Here is a 21,680-nt window from a genome sequence, read left to right on the forward strand (position 1 = left end):
AAAAAGGGACAAATATCATGGTTTTACTTTACAGAGCGTTCCAAACCCTTTCTTTTTAAGTCAATGAGGTTTAACTTCTAAGGACTGCTAAGTGATACATGATAGTCTTATGCCAGCTGTCTACATTTCTGAAACATTTACAAACCGATTTTAAGTCATTTTCACATAGTGTTAGAAAACAGTTCACGTTTTAAACACTTTATTTTAATCAATATGGATACACCAGCTTTAATACTACTTTTTCAAAATAAGAATGTTATTTCTTGTCACAGTTCAAATTAACTGGCAGCAATAGAAACGTTTGCAATTAAAATCTATAGTTTCTTCAACTTTGTCCGATTCAACTTTCGTTTCTTTTGTCTGTGGTTTGCTGTATTTCTGTAGGCAAACACTTCACTTTTTCTTTATGTTTTTCATCTATCCTTCATTCTCTTGGCTCCATATGTACTCAATACTACATTTCACTTGCTTTCTTATTTTTATTAGCTATTGGCACTGTCAAGTGAACGAAATCTCAAAAAACTACAGCATAGACTGCATATGAGAACTGACCGCAAAATGTTACATATACACACTCAAATTAATAAAACTTCAAAGGACTGCCTTCATTAGACTACAGAGAAATCGCAGGACAGTTAAAACAAAAAATACATCTGAGGATCAGTATCTCCTCAAGGGTAAGTCCTGAACATTTTTTTCTTTAGCTGTTCTGATCTCTCTTCATTCTCACGGTAATTTTTTCTTCTAACTGCTGTAGTCAACTATAACTTAAGCTGATATTTCCTGATAAACAGATAACATAGCTTCTATTAACTGGGCTGTACTCTAAATGCAAAATACTACTTTCCAATAGCAAAAAACAACAACAACAAACAATGCACAAACCAACCAACCAACCACAACAAAATCTTAAATCATTAATGCATGTTGGCAGTCCTTACTCACCTGAACCTGTTGCTTTTGAGTATTCAGCATATTTGGATCGATTGACAGGGGTCCCAACACACTGACCATTAGCTCCTTTTCTACAAGCCAGTGCTTTAGCTGAGCTTCTGCTGTCTGGAACTGGGTCAGGTAATTTGAAGACTCTTCCAGTTTTTGTTGTCTCTCAGATGTAACTTGATTGAGCTCTTTCCACTTGGAATCTAACAATGATAATGGTAACATATTGCATGCATGCTCTAGCAGATGGGCTGTCAGACAGCAGACTATATACGAAATGTAAACAGAGCACTCTAAGAAGGCTTCTTGCTGATTAACTCCAGATGCCTCGTTGCAGTGACTCGGCAAATACATCTTTTAACAGTCAGATCCATATACACTTGGATAAGGGTCTGCAGTTTAGCACTGCCACATGCAGCATTTTTAGAACAATGAATACACAACATGCAATAAAATTAGATCAGAATATTACTAGGTGAAATACCACCACATTTAGGCTTTGATTCCAAATGACATAAAAGCTGAAGGGCTGTACTCACTTATAAATTAGGTGCCTGACTTAGGTCGACTAGCCTTCCTTTTTAGTAAGTGGACACAAATAGATACCTTTCCCAGGGTGAATCTAAGCCATAATTTAGGTTTCTGCTCTGAAATGCCTCCTGAAGGACCACACCTCTTTCAAATGTCTGTATTAGACATATGCCTGTGGAGATTAACTGCTTTATTTAGACTTCAGAACCAGGTACTTATGACAGGCAATGAGGATACTTCTTTACACAGGTATTTCAAAAGCGCTGTGTGAACTTAGGTTCACCTAGGCCAAACTATGATCTCTTCCACTTGTAGCAAGTGGCTTTCAAGGCAGCCATTGAGTCTCATGGTCTTTTAAGTTCCCTCTTCCCTCTGTGATACTGTCAGTGCTTGGTGACTCAGCTCTGGTGTTTTGCTAATGCTCCCTGTCCTTGAATTTAATGTCTGTTTTTTCATTTTCTTGTGCCACTCCACCATCTTTGATTCCTGTTCATTCTGAATTAATTCTCTTTCAGCATTACTCACATTTTCTTTGAGAAGAAACGTGCTACCTAAACTGCTACCTGCTACCTAACCTTTTGGAAGTACACTTTTAAAAAAGACAGATTTACCTTTACAATTACTGTTGGTGCAGCTATTATTATTATTGGTGTATGCCTATTAGTATGAAACACTGACTGACCTATGATTTATTTAAAATATGACAAACCTAAGAAGAGTTTTTAAAAGCTCACAACAATTACACACCGTATTATCTCAAAATCTATTGTACAAACATGGCAATTCCCAATTTTTTTACGGCAAAATTTATGAAGTCAGCTTTAGAAAATGGCAGAAAGCCATCAAAACCACAAAATGACAAAAGCCCCTAGTGTGTGGGACAGGCATTACCAGCAACTCAAAGTGTTCTTTATATGAAAATAGTATTAACTTAATTTGTTTGTAGCACTTTTTGTAAGAACAACAACATATGTATCTGGAGCAATAGCTGACCTCTCAAGTCTTAGCCACACACTGTCTGAAAAAGGTAAAGTCCTCTAAAACATGCAGCCAAGCTATAGCCTCTCTTAATTGCACTGATATAAATTCAATGTCCACCAACTTCAGTGGAATTATGCCAGATCCACCCTCTTGTAAAGGGAATTATTACCACAGAATTTAAGGGGTAGGAGGGAGCAAGTGTGATTGCTAATACATTTTAAAAAAATGTAATAAAACAACTTCTAAATCAGTCTGAGTTATAATACAGCTTTACTGAAATACCTATTTTATCCAATGTTTGTCTCCATTTGGGTGCCTCGGCAGAGTCGGGGTTCTTCTCCAACAGCTCTGTCACTTTGTCCTTTAGTTCCTGCACTTTATTCTCACTTTGCTTTAATTCAGTTTCAAATAGCTGTAAAATCAAATGGTAAAAAAATAAATGTAACACTAAAGATAAACTGCAAAGTATTTTTGAAGTCCATAATTCTGAGATACCAAGCATGAAAGTAAACCATAAATATCTAGCACTTATATACTGCTTTTCTGCTATGAGCCTCAAAACCCTTTCTAATGGCATGTATTGGCTGGTCATATTTTTTTGGAAGAAGTGACCTCATCTATGTAAACGACATTAATATTAACAACTACTGTTTAATTTGAACAAACGAAAGGATTAGAATAATTCAGATAAATAGGATCCACTAAATCTCATCATACTTGCATATACCTGGAATCTGTTCTTGTACATAAGGCCAACTGACTAGTGCACAGTAAGGTTCAAAGCAGAAATTACCCAACTAAGCAACAATATATAAGAGCTCTGTGTGGACTCATTTACCTCGTTGATAGTTCTGCTGTCACAGACTGACTGCTTCTCGTAGATAATCTAGAACAGCCATTTAGAGAGCACCATAGCTTAAGTGCAGACTTAAGCTCAGGGGATTAAGATGCCCAAGCAGCTCCTTGAGAACACTTCACACAGCTCTTACAGATGGAAGTGGACAGTCTTATGCCCAGGAAAGGTCTCTTATATCAACATTCTGAAGTCACAGAATTTGCACTGAGGAGTTTCATTGTAACTATTCTCCAAAAAAACAACACTACACTAAAATAAGCACTGAACATATCTGTGCTTGGCTTAGAACTTTTAGTAAAAGGTCCAATTGCATCAAAAGGATGGCTCTTGCTTGAGTAATCACTCAGTTTTCCAACTGGCTAGGAACACTCTTCTGTTATTACACTGAGAGTAAGATGGTCTTGTTAGCTTTGAACAGTCTTTGTTACAAATGAAGGAAGAAGGGTTTTCCACATATAGTCTGAGTTCTGTGACCGAATATTAACCGAGTCTGAGGAAAGTCAAACTTAAGGAAAGTCAGAGGGTGTTTAATTTTTAAGGGTGAACCCCAAATGTGTAGACAAAAAAAAAGTACTTCAGCAGGATCAAATTCTGCCCTTGTTTATCCACAGTCACAGACAAGGAAAGAGTTTTCTCTTCAATAGCTTAGCTACCCATTACATTTCACTTTACATATAAACCTTTATATGTGTAAATGTTGTCCTTCATTGCGAGTAACATATCTCCTCAATGCTTAAGCAGGACAGAAGCTTACTCCTGATTCAGTGATTTTCTCATATCAATTAAAAAGAAGGGAGGAGACGTTTGTGCAGCTATATGACTTAACAAGCATGACATGGCTGCTGAAGAGAAACACTGCCTTGGAACAGACGTAAGCCTCTGCAGCTGCAGAGCTGGGGAGGTCTGTGGAGCATCAGTGAACCAGCAGCTGCAGAAACAGCTTTTGGATAGATACAGCTGTACAGATCTTATGAGCAATCCAGTAAATAGGTTTAAACAACTAAAGATATCAAAAAAGTAGACTGCACAATCAATATACTCTTACCTATTTAAATTGGCCATCAGAATTATTATTTTTTGACATGAAAAATTCATTCTCTCTGACCCAGTGCTCCTTTTACTGCACTGACACAGTTTGCCAGATTTGCTCTAAGCCTGACTGGCATGTTTACTGGATCATTTAAATACTCTCTGCAACATTAAGCTATGCTGAGACATCCATTGTTCAGATAGAATTCCCTCAGTAGTTGCAACAGATTTTTTTTTTTTCTGAAGACATGATGTACCTTATGTTGCTCAACTTGAGCTTTAACAGCTTCACTATCAGTTGGAGCAGCTTCCCAATCTGATGCAGTTTTGTCCATTTTTTGTAACCACTGCATCACTGAGGCTGATTCTTCCTGAATATTTTGCATTTTTGAAAGCATACTTTCTAGTTCTGAAATCTTTTCCTTCAATAAAACTCCCAAATCTTCATAACTATGATTTACATCAGACATGGCTTGTTGAACAGTTGTCAGTTCTGTAAAAGGAAAGATGAACAAAGACTACATTAGAGATTACATATACTTCAAACAATACTTAGACTTCAAGAAATTCTAAACAGTACTTCAAGTTACCATGGCTAATAGTTCCCCAAACCAGAAGCTGCTAAACACGTTAAGAATTATTTCTTGTTATTATTATTTCTATTATTTTCTATTATTTTATATTATTAATTATTAATTATTATTAATTATTTCTTAACAGTTACTAGTTTGACTGCCTAACCTTACTGCAGCAGTATCTTGCTCATAGTCAAGTACCATTATAAAGGTGTGTTATCAGCGAGGGAGCTGAGGAGGCAGTCAGTGTACAGGCTGTAATTTAGAAGAATGAACACTGCAGACTTAACACATAGTACATGGCTATCCCTAAGCATATATGAGTGCCTACATAAGGTCCTTTTTTTCTGAAAAGAAACTGGTCACATACAGCGATACAAATGTATGTAAAACGTGTGTCTTTGCATTACGTATCCATACATGTCTGTTCATGTTGTGTATGTTGGTTGGTGTTAAAAAGTTTCAAATCACATAAACATTAATAATTTTCTCAAAATCCGTATATCATATTAGAATAGCCCTCTCTATATATGTTTATAGAAGTACATATTGTTCAGAAAGCAAAGATTTGATCTGTTTTCAAAGGACATATTGAAGGCAGATATTTTTACAGTTGATTTTAATATCATCATAATAGTCAGTATAGTTTCCTGATGCAACAGTGACATGAAATCTGTCTAGAAAAGATTGTTGCAATCAGGTCTGTATACAGCACTTAAAAATATCAACATATTTAACAGTAGTTCACAAGCACATTTCTTTATCACATCCTGAATTTTTTACTTAGTGATTACTCACCTTTATTTTTCAGAAAATCCTGAGTTCCTGGAGCTCCTCCTTCACCATTTAACACTGTGCCACCTACAGCCCAAGAAAGACTAAGTCACATGCTTAGCTGGGCCTTTTCCCGCCAAAGCACCAGCATTACACTTCCTCTTTGAAACAACACGATGAATAGTTCTCATTATAACATTAAAGAAAAATGTGCATGCTAACCATGTAAAAACAAACATTTTATTTAGATGGTTTTATATATTTGGAGGTTGTTGTATGTTTTAACCTGTTCCAGCCAGCTACTACCGTAAGTGGGATCACATATGCATAGCATATGTAGAGTGTGGGGGGGTGAACACACGCACATATAGTATGCACGATGCATGAGCAGTCTTACAGTTTACAATATTACGCTAAAAAAATGAATATAGTGGACAAAGGTCTACGGCTTAGCTGTGAGGCCTCCTCATACCCATACGGCTAATGTCACTTCTTCCTCCCAAAAAGGAATCCGTTCCCTGCTGCCCACTGAGAACATTTTTACCCAACCATGTCTGGGCATTGGCCAGGAGAGTGGCAAACACTGAAACCATGAGGAAAGCACTGAACACCGAGCAGCAGAGAAACCCAAAGCGGTCATTGCAGACAACACAACCAAAGACACGGCTTGCTTAAGACTGTACCTCTGCACAAAAAATACCCTCTTGATATCAACAGGACATATCCCTTCCTATCTCATCATTAGCAAGACTTGACAATATGTTCCATGCTGTTTCAGGGATTGCAGTGTGGAATCCTTACTGTCACTCGGAGGCAGCCAAGAAGCCCTACTAATTAAACAGCATTTCAAAGCCTCTGGACTCAGGGCTACACGAACTTTGTGAAACACCATCAGAGCACAGAGCAGGGACACAGAGTCATGGCACAGAGAAGGGCCAGGAGAACCACCTCCCGCTCTCCTGCACATTCGTATTCCCAGGTGAGCAGTTAACAGGGAAAGATTAACGGTTGCCTTGGAGAAGGCCGTGCATCCAGCCCACGGTACCAGCTGGACGGTTAGGGCCACCTTAGTGGCAGCTGGAAGATGGCAAGAGAAAATAAACAGATAAGAGAAGTCACAGCCCCCAACCAGAGCCTTGTAAATCTTCATGCTCTTATTAGCCAGACTCTCTTTTTTTTTTTTTTTAACTGTGATTAAGTGATACACAGTACAGCTCTTGTCTAGGAGGGTGAATACTCTAGTCTGGAGGATTGTGACTGCTCTTATACGCTATTTATTTAATTATTTTTTTACCTGGATACATAGAAGTAGAGAAAGGAGCAGAGGCAGGTGCACAAATATCCTATATAAAGTTCCAGAATGTTCTTTGAAGATTTTTATTTAAAATTCAAACAAATGAAACCAGAAGTAGCTACTACCGAGAGATGTCAAAAAGAAAGTGATCTACTCTTGCCAGACAGGTATCCTCTAGAAGTCCCCATCCTTCCACTGTCCTTTGCAAATGACCACTGAAGGCCAGCACTTGAACTAACAAGGTCTGGAAATAAATTAAAGAACTGACTGAAAATGTGCTTATGGCCATCGAAACGCCCCAGGTACCACATGCTTTAAGTTATTGCTTCAATGATACTTAGCAGAATTACTAGATTCTGTAAAACAAATGAATGTTTAAACACGAGAGTACAAAAAGTCATGGAAATATATTTGTTTTTCTTTAAAATCAGATTATTGGTAAAGATAAGTCAGTCAAAGCTTCAGGCTGGAAGCACATTTTGGCCTAGGAAATTCATACTGGGATACAAAGTTGATTCCTTTTCATGTCACTTTAACTAAAATACTGACTAGCATTAATTATGCTGTCATCATTGGGATGAGCTAGTTAGTCTAGGCTCACTTTTTAGGTAAGTGATGTCCTCATCATCTTTCTAACAAAACCTTTGTGATTCTGCAATTATGTGCTTGTTTGAAGTCACACAGAATAGCCATGAAAAAGGTGTCTCTGTGAGCAAAGATGTGCAGGTGCATCAGTGTTTGCAAAAATAGGGTTTATATTTGTCCTACTTGCAGACTTGGCAGGTATACGAAGCACTGAACACCAATCAGATTGAGTCAATTTCTCATTATCAGAAGTTTCCTGGGATGAGATGAAAAAGACTGTGATACTGTTCATTTTATTCATTCTCTGGGAATTATGGACAGAAGTAACAGGTTTTAGGACTTGTCAAAGTCATTTACAAAGTGCTTTTACACTATTTTGGCAAAGTAAAGCAGTAAGAATTTGTACTGAATTATTAATGTAGTTAGACATAGCTGACATGAGAATCACAACAAACGATGGTCAGAGTAGACACGGCTAACTGACTTCTCATGCGCCATAATATTCAGAAACCTAATCACAGGATGCAATACATTATTTATTTATTTATTTAAGGACTTTAAAAACTCCTTAGATGTTAGATTTACCTGATTATATGAATGCATACCTGATTTTGCAACTGCTCTCAGTTTTGCAGGAGAAGTCACAGCAGTAATCAGATTACACAACAACGTTCCTCTGCTATTCATTTTCTGCACTTCAGTTGCTTTTAACGTCCATTCATCTTTTAAATTCTGGTTAAGAAAAAGAGACAGTTGTTCATTGCAAAACTGAGTTCAGACTTAAAATATTTAGTGTTGAGAACGGAACAACCTTGTTACTTGGGAATCCCTGGTAGTACTGAATTGGGTTTACGTGGCAGTTTTGGTAGGCTGGGAGCTGCAGGGGTGTTTTCTGGGAGAACAAACCAGAGGCTGCTCCATGTCAGACACAGCCAGTTCCAGCCAGCTCCAAAATGGCCTCGACTGAGCCCATCAGCGATGCTGATGGCACCTCAGTTATAACATATTTAAGAAAGGGCAAAAACCGTCTTGCAGATATCCAGAGTACAGCCCATGCCACAACAGGTGGATGTGCCCTGAAGGAAGCTGCAGACAAGGGAGAGCCCACGCAAGAGCTGGCTCCTGGCAGGAGCTGGGGCCTGTGGAGAGGAGACCACACAGGAGCAGGTTTTCTGGCAGGAACTGCAGCCCATGGAAGGACCCCACTCTGGAGCCAGGGAAGAGCATGAGGAGGAAGAAGTGGCAGAGACAAAGTGTTATGAACAACCCCTACTTCCCATACCCCTGTGCCACTTGGGGCAGGGGAGTGAGAATAGTCATAAGTGAAAGACTGAAGTTGAGCCTGGGAAGAAAGGAGGGATGGAGGGACAGTGTTTTGATTTAGTTTTTGTTTCTCAGTATCCTACACTGCTTTTAATTAGCAATCTTTTAATCTTTCCCAAGTTGAGCCTGTTTTGCCCATAACACCAATTGGTGAGCGATCTCCCTGCCCTTCGCTCAACCCAAGACCTGTATTTTCTCCCCCTGTCCTGCTGAGGGGAGGGAGTGAGAGAGTGGCTGGGTGGGTGCTTGGCAGCCAGCTAAGGTTAACCCACCACATATATCCAAACGTGCCAATGAAATGGGAATGTAAATGCAGACTGCAAGCTCCTTAGTCCCCATCACTGTGGCTGCCTATGCCTTATGTTTGTTCTTTGCCCTATTTCCTTTAGCTGTGTTTAGCTGCTTGTATCACAGTATCTTACCAAGGTATCTTCCAAAGGCTTCTTTAACTCCTCTGTATTCAGAGAGGGTTGTGCTGCTGGAATACGTTCTGTTGTCTCTTTTATCCATTTCTTTAAAGATTCCACAAGTAGCTCAAAAGTATCCATTTCTTGCTGACAAGATGATACGTCCTCTTCTCTAGAATATTAAAAACAAAATAAGTTCAGCACTGGATGTCAATAATTCTTCTGATAATTAAACCAATAGATGTTATCAATCCAATAATGCCATTCCTGAATTCACAGACAGCCTCAACGCTGGCTTCAAAGACTGCAGACACAGATCTGTGAGTTTTCTGTATGAAGAGAAAACATCCGTCTTTGTGGCATTTTGATAGAAGATGCATAGATGATTACAAAGTAGGTAGAAAACTAAGCTGTCTTGTGCTTATCCATCTAACTGGAGATGATAAAGTTACAGTGGTACCAAGGAGAGGCAAACTCTTGTCAGAGCACTTGTAACTTGTTTATCTTCTAACTGAACATGAATTGAACCTAAAGTGATATGTTGGTAGGGCTGGTGAACTAGGTATACTCAGTCCTGTGCAATAAAAGCAAAGACAGTATTTCAAATACCATCAGATCAACCCTAACTCAAGGAATTGCATGACTAGAACAAGTAGCAAAATAAATACAAAGAACGCTTAAGTGATGAAAGCAAAACAGGCTAGATAGACTAGCTACAGATGTATTTCCAAACAGTTGGGTTTTTTTTAAATGAAAAAGCCTCTCTACTCTGAAGTTAAGTGTACTCTCTTGAGATAGCACACAAGTGGATAGCAGTCAACATAACATTCACACAGTATTATCAGCCTAGGAGGTTGAAACACTTCAATAATTGTTTGACTTACTTTTCTTTTACGGTCTGCTCTACCTCTCTGAATTTTTTTGACAAAGCATTTACTTTTTCTGCTACCAATGCTTTATCCCCAGGAAGAGCGTGGAATGAAAGTTCTTCGAGAAGCTGCTGCAAAACTTCCAGATCTTTCTTATGTTGTGCCAATTCTACACTAGCCTCCTGCAAGACAGAATTAAAACAGAATTATATTCTTCATATTAGACTCGGCAATTTGCTGTTCAAAATTAAATGTGATTTTTGACAACCAACTGAAACTGTGAAATAAGCATGTCTTATTTATAGTTCAAACACGTAGATACACACATTGTATACAAATGGACTGGTACAGTACCTGCATATACTGAGATACTTCACTAACATCCTTTCTCGGAGCCTCAGTCTCACTGAGAGCCTGGTTTTTCTCATCTAGGAACGACTGAAGTTTTTCTGTCAGACCTTCAAATAACTCCACTTTAGTCTTCAACTCCTCCATTTTCATAAGCTTTTCTTTATGCTTCTTACTTGCTGTAGAAAACCGTCCTGCAAGTTCACTCATTTTAGCTTGCAGTGAGGATGCAGTGGATGGATCTGCCGTTTCCATGAACTTCTTCACTTTCTCATTCATAGTGTTTATACTGCTTTGGCGACCTGCAATGTCTTGTTCTAGCATCTGAAACAAGCAAAAGCCACTCTGTATTGCTTATAATTAAAATTCAAGAAGTGGAACTGGTCCACCATATGAAGTAATACAATAAATCAGTACAGCAGGACCATCAGTGTAGATCTATTCCAGCTACAGAAATCCTTATGCAGTTTCAGTTCATGTAACAGTCTTCTTTATTAAGTATTCTGAGCCCATTAAAGTAAGATTTTAATTCTTTCTGAAACTTTAACTTCAAACAAATATTTCTTTCAGAGTGTGATACTTACAATGCTTTTACTAATGATGTCCTGAATAGCAGCAGAATTCAAAGGCACTTGATCTTTTTCTTCAAGGCTCTTTTCAACACCTTCCATCCAATCCAGCATTTCATCCAAACCATCCTGCACACTTAGGGATCGTGTCAGAGTTATTTGGAGCTTCTCATTCCTTTCATTCACAGACTTTGATAAATTGTCATATCTCTCCACAATATCATCTGATAAAGAGAAAATACATTTCAAAGTTTCCTTTAGCCAAACTAAACTTTTAACTCATTTTATTATTTGTCACCAGGTTAAGTGTGAGTCAAAAATTGCCTGTATCAGAAGTAAGCAAAAACATCAGCTGTATTCAGTAAAAACACACAACACAACAAAAGAATGGAATCAGACACAGCCAAGAAGCCCATATGACAGGTGAAATGAGGGAGCAGCTTACAACTGTGCTCCCAAATTTTTAGAAGTTGGTTCCCATGCAGCTCTAGCTTCTGGCAGCTGTTGACTGTTCCCAAGAAATAAAATAGTAGGGTATTAAGAGAGCTACTCTACAGCTGTGTCTCTTAGAGCTGAATGGCTTTTCTAGACAGTTCATCAACACTTTGGGGATAACCCTCTGAAAGTTACAAGTTCCACATACCTCCTATGGAGTTTCATCACCAACTCCAAAGATGCAAGTTTTTTATGTTGTTGCTGAAAGTTACTTATGGGATTCCAGTAAGAGATAGAAATGTGATATACACACACAGTATTCAAGCCTCACACTGTGATGAATGCCATGCTGTACTAGTTCTCACAACTGACAGGAAAGAGTATTCAGTGTGGGTGGCAAGGTTTGGTAGCAGCAAGGTTTTGGGGGACTGGCCCATGATACAGCCAGTTCCAGCCAACTCCACAATGGACCTGCCACAGGACACAGCTGAGCCCATCAGCCACGCTGGTGGCACCTCTAGGAAAATGTATTTAAGAAAGAGCAAAACGCTGCCCAGGAGTGAGAAGTGAAGGAAACAAACAAACAAAAAAAACCAAAAACAAAACAAAAGAAAGAAAAAAGAAAACAAGTGGGAGAACAACCCTGCAGACACCAAGGCCGTAGAAGGAGAAGGAGGAGGTAGTCCAGGCACCCAAGCAGATTCCCCAGCATCCCAAGGGCCATGGTGGAGTGGGTATCTACACTGTAGCCCATGGAGGACCCCAAACGAGTGCAGGTGGACATTTCCTGAAAGAACTGAGGCCCATGGAGAGACCACACTGGAGCAGGTTTACCCTGAAGGACTATAGCCTGTGGAGAGGTCCCAGGTTGGAGCAGGGGAAAAGTGTGAGAACAGAGCAGCAGAGATGGAACTGTACGGACTGACCTCCCATTCCCTATCCCCCCCGCACGGCCTTGTGTCAGGGTGGAGGAATTGGAAATGTAGGGGTGAAACTGAGTCTGGGAACAAGGTGGGTGGTGGGAAGGTGTTTTAATTTTTTCACTTTGTCTCTCACTATCCAAATCTATTGCCTGTTTGGTGATAAATTTAATCCACTTTTTCCCAAGTTGAGTGTATTTTGCCTGTGACAGTAATTGGTAAGTGATCTCCTTGTCTTTATCTCAACCCATGAGCTTTTCCATAATAATCTTCCCCATTGTGTTGAGGAAGGAGAGTAACAGAGAGGCTGTGGGGGGCATCATGCAGCTGGCCAAGGACAACCTGCCACGGAAAGTTACTTGAAATCAGAAGAAAATAAGTTTGGCTAAGCAAACTTCAAATAATTGGTTGGAAACAGATAGCTGGAGTCACATTCCTTGAACCAGAACATATCCTTTCCCAGTGGTAAACTTATGATCCTAAGCAAATCCCTAACTCTGACATGCTCATCTGTAACATGGGAATTAAACATAATCCCTCCCTCTGAAAAAAACAAGTTAAAAATAAAATGACAGGTTTTAAGTGAAAAGCACATGATCAAACCTAGGAGACAGCACAACAAAGGATTTACCATGTCGTAACAGCTTATATCTCAACAAAACACAGACGTGAGCAGTGACACAGAGATGTGGAAACTCTGTATTTTGTCTCTTCTGGTACCTGCATGCCACAAGTGATAAAAATGGGTATTAAGAAAAGAAAGCATTTTACCCAGTGTTTTCTGAATCTCATCTTTGTCTGGTGTCAACTCTCCTCTTGTATCCAAAAGCACTTCAGCAGCTTTTTTAAGTTTTTCTACAGCAATTTGGTGGTTAGACACTTGTCCTTGAAGAACCTGCAAAATTCCACAATTGTCAATTATACTGTTCAGTATATCCAAAACATGTAAGGCTTGAAATATGCCACACAACCTAAACTTAGTGCTGGGAATAAACTAACTTAATTTGTGACCTCCCCACAAACATTCACCCCTGGTTTTGACTAGTCTTGGCCTTCTGACCCTTGTTTTAATTTATTCACCATCTTTTTATCTTCTGTCCTACAATACTCCTCTGACTCAACTGGTTTCTTGCATGTAACTTCAAAATGTATCTTTTGGTTAATTGTTTTTTAAAGACCATTTGTACTGACTCAAGTGTTATTCAAAAGAAAAATAAACTTATTTTTCAATTCAGCATCAGAGAACAGAGGGAAAAACATACAGTCAGCAGCAGTTACACACTAACCATCAGTTGTACTAACAAAGGATCAGGCTGATATTGTAGCACTAACATGAATACCTTGAAAAAATGGCATCATCTTTATAGCTTTTAAAACCTCCTGGAGCCAGCAACACTGAATTTTTCCTAGGTTTCTCCCTCTAACCAAGGAACACAGGTTTAGAGACTACCCCAGCTATAACTTGTTCCAGAGTCAACATAGAGAGACCGAATCAACTTCTGAAAGTGGCTTTCTCTCTCCAGTGTATAAAACCACTTTAGGGTGAACAGTCTCTAAACTACTTCAGGTCTCTGTGCTAGTGTGTATGACGTATCTTTGTCTTGATTCGCTTGAACTTTGCAGAAGTCCAAAATGAAGGGACCTCTCATTTTTTTCTGATACACACTAACGCTATGAACATACAATTCAATCCCATCTGCTATGCTGGGACAAAGAAGTCACGTCAGTGCATTCAGCACTGGTAGCCAGAGCATAACATTATGCCAGAACATAGTGTATCTTGCTACCCTCTTGACAAAATAAAATTCAGACAGACCTGAAGAGAACTTTTCCTTACACTAGTGAAATATACTGTACTTGTACAAAAGAAAAAGAAAGAAAAGAGGAAAAAAAAAAAGACATACCAAAAACGTTGCAATGCTGGCAGAAAGCAAGCAAACTTATGCCAGAGGCACTGAAGATTATTCTGAAGAACAGTTAATCCCCATAAAAAGATTAGACTCCACCATACTGCCAAGGCCTGTGTCTAGCTGGATTATCAGCTGCATGTGTTGGCTAGAAGGGACAGCTTTAACTTGCAACACCTGACTTCTTCAGAAATTCTCTTTGTTTTGCGTTCATTAATTGTCTTTCTTCAGCCTCCTGTTTTTTCTCTTCCTTTGAATCTTTTGAATCCTTGCATCTTTGTAGTCTCTCCCTTCTTCCCTGCTCATAGTCAGAGTGCTCTTTTGTGTGGCAAGTAATCCATGTAGGCATTTCATAAAAGACCCCTAATACTCACTCCTTTTGTATTACTTGCATGAAAATTGGCATTATACAGGACATAATTCGTTTTGGCATAAGAAACAAAAGTTTAAATGGAGCTTCAAATTGTAATTGGTGTTATTTCTACCTTTTTTGTGCTTGGAAGTACAAATGCACCTCAATTGTTCCAATGTCTTGGAGTCCAAAATTTACACTTCTATTTATGAAAGAACGGCTAATTTTCTTAAATCTTACATAATTACTGTATTTTTTTATTCCTGTGATGTGTCATATACCAAAGTGTTGAACAATTCCAGTGGCAGATTTGAAAGATACCGTGTAGTAAATGTATGACTTTCAGACTGTTTTAAGGGATATAGTTAAAGTATCCACTTTCCAAGAGACATTGATTACTGTTTGTCAATAGCAAACATACCAGACCTGCATAGAAACTCCACATAGCACAGATCAAACAGCAATGAGATGTCTGAACAATAACCTTGCTTACTGAGAAATAAAGAATTTGCATTTTAATTATAGTATAGATAATAGAATGTGTTTATGAAAATCCAAGAGACAGTTCTAAAATAACAGACTGTATGAAACTTTAAACAAGCCACTTTATACTTGGGTTCATAAAGCCTCCCATAAGCCTACCCTTTATGAGCCTAACTAGTGGTTTACCTTCGCAAGCTCCATCACTATCCTGTCTTGCCTACACTAGGATAGACATAAAGTTGTGAGTTACTTCCTCAGTGGAAAAACAAAAAAAAACCACACACCTGTTTTTCTGTGAAGTGCAAATTATTTTATATCTGCTTTTAGTGGGGCATGTAGTGTTGGTTACAACTGGAGAAAGTAAACTGACTAGAAAAACTGTGTACTGCTGATCCAGTACGATCCCTTACTGGAGATAATGCAGTAAACAAACGTGAATAGAAAAAAGTAAGAGTCACACAGAAAACAACATACGGTCTACTCCATCAGGGACCAGGTCACAAGCCCTACTGTGACAACAAACTGGAATCACTAAATCCTTTGTCAGTTCAAAAACTTTTCAGATTTCACCTACTATTCGCTAAGTGATATGAAACACATCTAGTTTTCATCGCTGCTAATGGCATCTTGGTCCCCCATTTTATTTTCACCCTAGTTCTTTTCAGATAACACACTAGACAGCTGAATTTGAGAACTATAAAAGTTGCATGCAGACTTGCAAGGCAAGAATTTGGCCTGCAGCCACTTGGATTATATTAGATTATCCAGTTTTTCTGACAGAAAGCAGTTCTTTTTAGGACAGAAGAACTTCTGCATTTTAAAGCTTTTTACCTTCGTTTCTTCCAGTTGTCTTTGGAGATTTTTGGGATCCACTGCAATTGGCTCAGATAGTTGTTTGTTAACAGCTATTTCAGAGGCCTGAAGACCCGACAAAAGTCCAGATGAGGCATCTTCATAATGCTGGTATTTATCTGCAAGGTCCTTAAGGTTATTTCCAAGGATGCTACACTAAAAGTAGAAAACAAAAAAGGAAATACTCAGGCATTGTACTGTGTGTTGTGTTTCATAACAATCTCACTGTTTTACTTTCATTTCCTGAAATACTGAATGATTTTTTTCCTGTCGTCATTCCACTGACTAATTGATTTTTGAACTCAGGTAAGACAGTTGGGTAAGCTAGACAGTTATTCCTAGTTTGTGCTTCTCAAGGACAATTTATGATCAGTTCAACAATACAGTCAGTAAACCAGAATTTAACCCATTGTACCAGAACAGGAAAAACTTTAGGAAGACTTTTTGATCCGCCAACCTAAATATTCTTTATCAGCACTCTGACAGCAAAAATCTAGCCAGTAGAAGCTAGAAATTTTCCAAAAAACAGAAGGTACGTGCATATTCGTTAAAATACAGAGAACAGATAATTGTTTTCATAAGTATCTGCCTAACAAATCCAAAGTGATATTGCTCCATAAGGCACATACGCTTTGTTTTGGTAACTTAAGGATGTCATCTAACCAAGTTCCTATTAGATCTATATGTTAGTATGCTCCCAAAATGAACACTGTGAATCATCACATGAAGAGGCCAGTAGAACTCTGTTTCGGTCTTTTCAGAGATGGTTTCACATAAAGAATCTGACTGTACCGAGTCCTAATATTTATAAACAATTATGTTAATAATATTTATAAAGTGTCTTTAAATATTTATATTTTGAACCTGAGATACACTGCATTTTAGTATTTACATTTGGTACTTCAGCTCCACCTGGTGGGCAAATATAGAATGCACTCAGTTATACAGCCAATTAACTAAGAACTGATTGGATTCTTTCAATACACAAGCCTATAAACCCATGTATGTGCACACAAATGCGTAAATATATATGTTACTATTAAATACATAATATATATGCAGTGTAAGTATATAATACATTAAATATTTTATTACAGACAACAAGCCTTTACAAAAGGCAAAAAAGTTCCTGCAAGCCTATCTACAACTTGGAAGATCTCGCTTTTTAAAAGTCTGCCCTTCAAGTTCTTGATTTAGTAAGACAAGTCTACTTTGTGTTGGTTTTGCTCTTCATAGTTAGGGTCAAATATTTAAGGTACCTCTATTATGTCTGCTAAATGTATATACGTAAAGGGTAGAATTTGGCAAATTGACCAAAGTGAGATCACAAATAAAGCTGCTCTAATAAAATTTTTATGGGGATATAACTAAGTTCTTTGAAAATTTTGCAATTAAATCTTTACATTCACACTCAAACTAAACACAAAGTAGAAAATTTAAACCATTCAGACTTTAGGTATTCTGGCACTCAACTAATGCAGACATTCTAGAAAAGCCTCTCGTTCTGTTATCTAACCTGAAGAAACAAAGAATTTACAACTTCCCACAGTAATTTTTTTAACCAATTAGCCCCTCTTTATACAAACTGCCTAAATCATAGCAGTCTTTCGTATTTGGTATAAATAAACTTACCTTAGTATAGAGAGATTTAAAACGATCTGAAGCACTATCCAGTTTATTTTGCACTTCAGCATAAGTAGCCGAAGTATCAATACCATCTTTGTCAACCTTGACACCATCTCTTTTGCTACATGACCTTGCTGCGTCCAAAACTCTTTGTCCAGAAATTGTAATATACCGTAAATCACCTTTGTGAGATATAACGTCTTCTGAAAAACTCTTTTGCCTTTTCAATTTGACCATAATACCACTGAAGTCAGAAGCACCAGCCTCCAAATTGTCGAGTTCTTGTTCTGCCTGCTGCAGCCAGGTTTCAAATTCACTATAATCTGTATCAAACTTCTCAAGTTCTTCCCTCAGAGAATGAGTCATCTTCATTTTCCGTTCAGATTCAGCTAAAGCAGTCTCATACTGAGCCTTCAGCTCTTTCATGTTCCTTTGCATCTTCTCCTTTTCTTCAGGGGAAAGGTAGTGGCCTTGCTTCTCAAGTAGTGCCTGAGCAGATTGAGTTGCTATTATGACAGCCTGCTGCTGTGAAATAATTTTCTCATGTTGAGCCTGCAAGAAAAAATAAAATAATTATGACCAGCACCTTCTCAGATGATTCCATTAGACAAGTACTGTCTTGAAATCTCTGCTGAATTCTGCTTAGAAATGACAAGTAAAAAAAAGTCCATCAAAATGATTAAAAGCTTTTAAAATTTTCCTGTTATTTATTAAAAACATTTTCTGACTAATTTAAGTGAAAGCTTGACTCCTGGTCAGCATATTTCTTTGCAGTTTCAAAATTTTAAGAAATATCTGATGGTAATTTTAACCAGATATACAGTCCATGACCAAATGGAGCATTCAAATACCACTGGATATATAATTACACAAACACTTCCTCCTATACCTCTAGAAGACAACTCTGTGTAGTTAAACTATACATTATCAATCTCTTTAGTTTTGTTTTTCTTCCTAAGAGAATTTATTTGCTTAATACTTAGGATGGTGTGCTTAATGTAATTATTTTTTTTCTGGTTCTCTGTCTCAAAATTTAATAAATTAAGTATCTGAAGGTAGGCAACTTTCTAAATCAGAAATGTTCTCCTTTCTGTAACATATACTGTAGCTAGCATTTCAAACCAACAAGCCAAAAGGAGTGAAAGCATCAAACTTTAACAACAATTCAGTTATCTCCTTCTGATATTCTGAGTGAACAAACATTCTTGTAATCTGATTAACAAACATATCCGAAGTTTTTTATTTTGTTTTTCAATTTCAAGAGCCGTGATTCTTATCTAATATATCCCTAAAACAGGGCCTTTTGACATTAAAGATCTAGCCATATTTTATGCATGTAAATTGTTTCAATATCATCAGAAAATAGTAAATCATAGAAACTAGAACCGTATGCTAACTAAAATCCATATTTTAGATTATGTCTTTCAAAAAAAAAATCTCTATTCTTGAAGGTCCTCAATTCCCATGTAAAATGGCTATGTAAAATAGCCTAGTATGCTTTTCTTCTGTATCTATACTGGACAATTATCCTGCCGGCATTAGATACAGACGAGAATTGTGAAACAAGTGAAAGTAAATTTGTTATGAAAACAAAATCAAGTTATTTCATTTCCTTCATTTTTTTTAATAAGAAAGGAAGACCAAAATAGTAACAGCTATCGGCATTACCAGTTTCAGCTACACTCCCATCAAACAACATATGGAAGTTTTTGGTTGCTCAACTGTAAGTAAACAAAGGCCATAAAATTGAGCTCTATTATTTTAAATGCCTCCAATTAACTTACCTGGAAAATCTGTTTTTAAAATGCTGCACTGTGGTTTTATGTAACTCATTCCTATGAAGCCCTGAAATAGTGCTTTCCAATGTGTTAAAGGGATAAGAAGTGAAGAGTACAATTTCAGCAAACTATTATCTGTAGCTATTTGTAATCAGTATTCACAGGGAATTGCAGGGGATTAAATTTGGCTACTACAAAGATTTTTGAAAAAATCTCATAAAGAGTATGAATTTATGGTGCTGCTTCTTGCATTTTATTACCTGTAATACTGATCAAAATGTGACTGCACTGCATTAATTTCTCACTATAAAACTTAAAAATAATAGACTCACCATCAGATTCTCAGAATTTGCCTTTGAAAATATGCTCTTTTCTTATTTTGCAGTAAATAACCACGGTAACATTGAAGAACTGACAAATTTGCAATACATTCTAACTACTGAAATTGCTATCACTGTGCATCACTAACTTCCTAGTGACCTTTCCAAAATCTATTACAGAAAGGATGTAATTGAATTCACTCAAGTTGTATGAAGACTGACAAGTTTAGCACATAAATGTAAATAAATGCAGTAATAGTACCTTGACTTTCTGATACTGCTGGTTCAGATTATCTTCTGTGCTTTTTACTAGTCCATCCACTTGACTTTCAATGTCTTGCTGAATATCCAACAGATTACCATTGACATCATCCTCCTCTCCTTCCAAAGCCTTCATATCTCCCTCTTCAAAGTGCGTTCCATTCTGTTCTATCGCCTGCTTAAATTTCCTACCGTGCTCTGCTTCTTTATCCACATTTGACAACCAATCCAAGAGATTTTCTATTGTATTTTTACTTTCTTCCAGCTGTTCTATGGCTGCAACCTACAACGAAATTATACACTTTTAGTTCGGAGATCTTTAGGCACTACGTAGTATCATATGCAAACAGACCATTTAAAATTAATTAACATTATAAATTGGCATATATATTGCTGTTTATTTTATAAAAAACAGAAAGCAGTTTATTAGTCACCCAAATTAAATACTTAATCTGTCCTCAGTATATCAATAACAAATTGCAAGACTAATCCCTTAAAACACATAAAAAGTTTGAATGAAAGTATGAAATGGTTGCCTAAGAACCTTTTCTGTTTCCTGCTTAATTGCTGTTGTCATAGCCTTATCCAGTTCTTTTTTGGACTCTTCTGCCTTCTGGCTAAGGAGCAAACACTTTGTCTTAGCTTCATTCAGTTTCTGTTCAAGAATAGCCTTGTCTTCTTGTGACAACTTCTCTCCATTTTCTTTCAAGAAGGTTTCAGTATTTTTCACAATCTCTGCCAATGTCTGGGCACTTGCTCTCATGTCTTTTTGTATCTCCTTTTGAGAAAAAAAGATTGCAAATAGAAGTAGGCAAATTATTCACCAGATCTTTCTGATTAACCTTGTTATAACTTCTGCTCTGGGAGCAAACACCTTTTTTTTTTTTTTGGTCTTTGTTCAGCAGCTCAATTATTTTTTCCCATGTACACAGTAAAAAATGTGCAGAAGATGATGCTAAAAGGCAAGGTCTCAATAGGAAAGCAAACAAACTGAAAGGACTCTGTTACATAAAGACACCAAGGAGAGTGAAAGTATTACTAGAAGAAAAGAAAAAGCACAGAATTGTAACCAACCCCTTGTGCAAAAACTCCTCAAAATGTTGTAAGCAGGTAAAAGCACTTCAGTCTTGTTATTCAACAAGGTAGTCTAGTCACTCTCCTCTGCACTTAGTCTTTTTTACTTTATGTAACTAGAATTGTACGTACCTCTTGTTTGGTCTGGTATTGTTCTAGCTCAGCCTTGCTGTCTCCAATAATGAGAGACTCTTGCTGTCCAATGAGTCGATTTTCAGTCTGTCTAAGCAAATCACATATTTCCTGCAGCTTCTCTTTGCATTCCTGCTGCCGTTCAGCCACATCCTATATTAGAGCCAAATACAATTGAACGATAAAACAAAAACTTCCCCACTATAAGAACTAACAGACACTCTAAGAGGAATTAACCTTTGAACACCAATATTGCAAAGCAATCTTTTTAAAAGTATGCTGTAAACATGATAGCAGTGGTACAAAGAGCAAGATGAACATATAGAAGTTATGGATAAACCTCAAATATGTTGTAAGTAAGAGAGACCATGTTTGATGGAATTGCCCAATAGAAGTCTGGCCATGCACATATGTGAAAGATGAAATCTCCAAACGGCAGGAGTGAAAATCCAGTCTC

At 37.5% G+C, this 21,680-nt stretch overlaps 1 protein-coding gene across 18 annotated transcripts in view; it reads right to left on the minus strand.

The window, feature by feature from the left end:
• DST (dystonin) overlaps positions 1-21,680 on the minus strand; it is a 301,653-nt gene that overhangs the window by 80,507 nt on the left and 199,466 nt on the right. For all 18 annotated transcript variants that reach the window (XM_035542995.2, XM_035542999.2, XM_035543008.1 and 15 more), the window contains 15 exons: positions 21,224-21,376; positions 20,562-20,795; positions 20,019-20,300; positions 17,665-18,210; positions 16,012-16,188; positions 13,210-13,333; positions 11,099-11,307; positions 10,521-10,838; positions 10,182-10,348; positions 9,313-9,469; positions 8,173-8,299; positions 5,713-5,775; positions 4,597-4,832; positions 2,737-2,866; positions 946-1,145 (listed from right to left, as the gene is read on the minus strand). In XM_035542995.2, coding sequence (XP_035398888.1) covers positions 946-1,145; positions 2,737-2,866; positions 4,597-4,832; positions 5,713-5,775; positions 8,173-8,299; positions 9,313-9,469; positions 10,182-10,348; positions 10,521-10,838; positions 11,099-11,307; positions 13,210-13,333; positions 16,012-16,188; positions 17,665-18,210; positions 20,019-20,300; positions 20,562-20,795; positions 21,224-21,376 — 3,123 coding nt within the window. The remainder of the gene's footprint in view (positions 1-945; positions 1,146-2,736; positions 2,867-4,596; positions 4,833-5,712; positions 5,776-8,172; positions 8,300-9,312; positions 9,470-10,181; positions 10,349-10,520; positions 10,839-11,098; positions 11,308-13,209; positions 13,334-16,011; positions 16,189-17,664; positions 18,211-20,018; positions 20,301-20,561; positions 20,796-21,223; positions 21,377-21,680) is intronic.

This window comes from Cygnus atratus, chromosome 3, assembly GCF_013377495.2.
Source record: "Cygnus atratus isolate AKBS03 ecotype Queensland, Australia chromosome 3, CAtr_DNAZoo_HiC_assembly, whole genome shotgun sequence".
Lineage (NCBI taxonomy): Eukaryota > Metazoa > Chordata > Aves > Anseriformes > Anatidae > Cygnus > Cygnus atratus.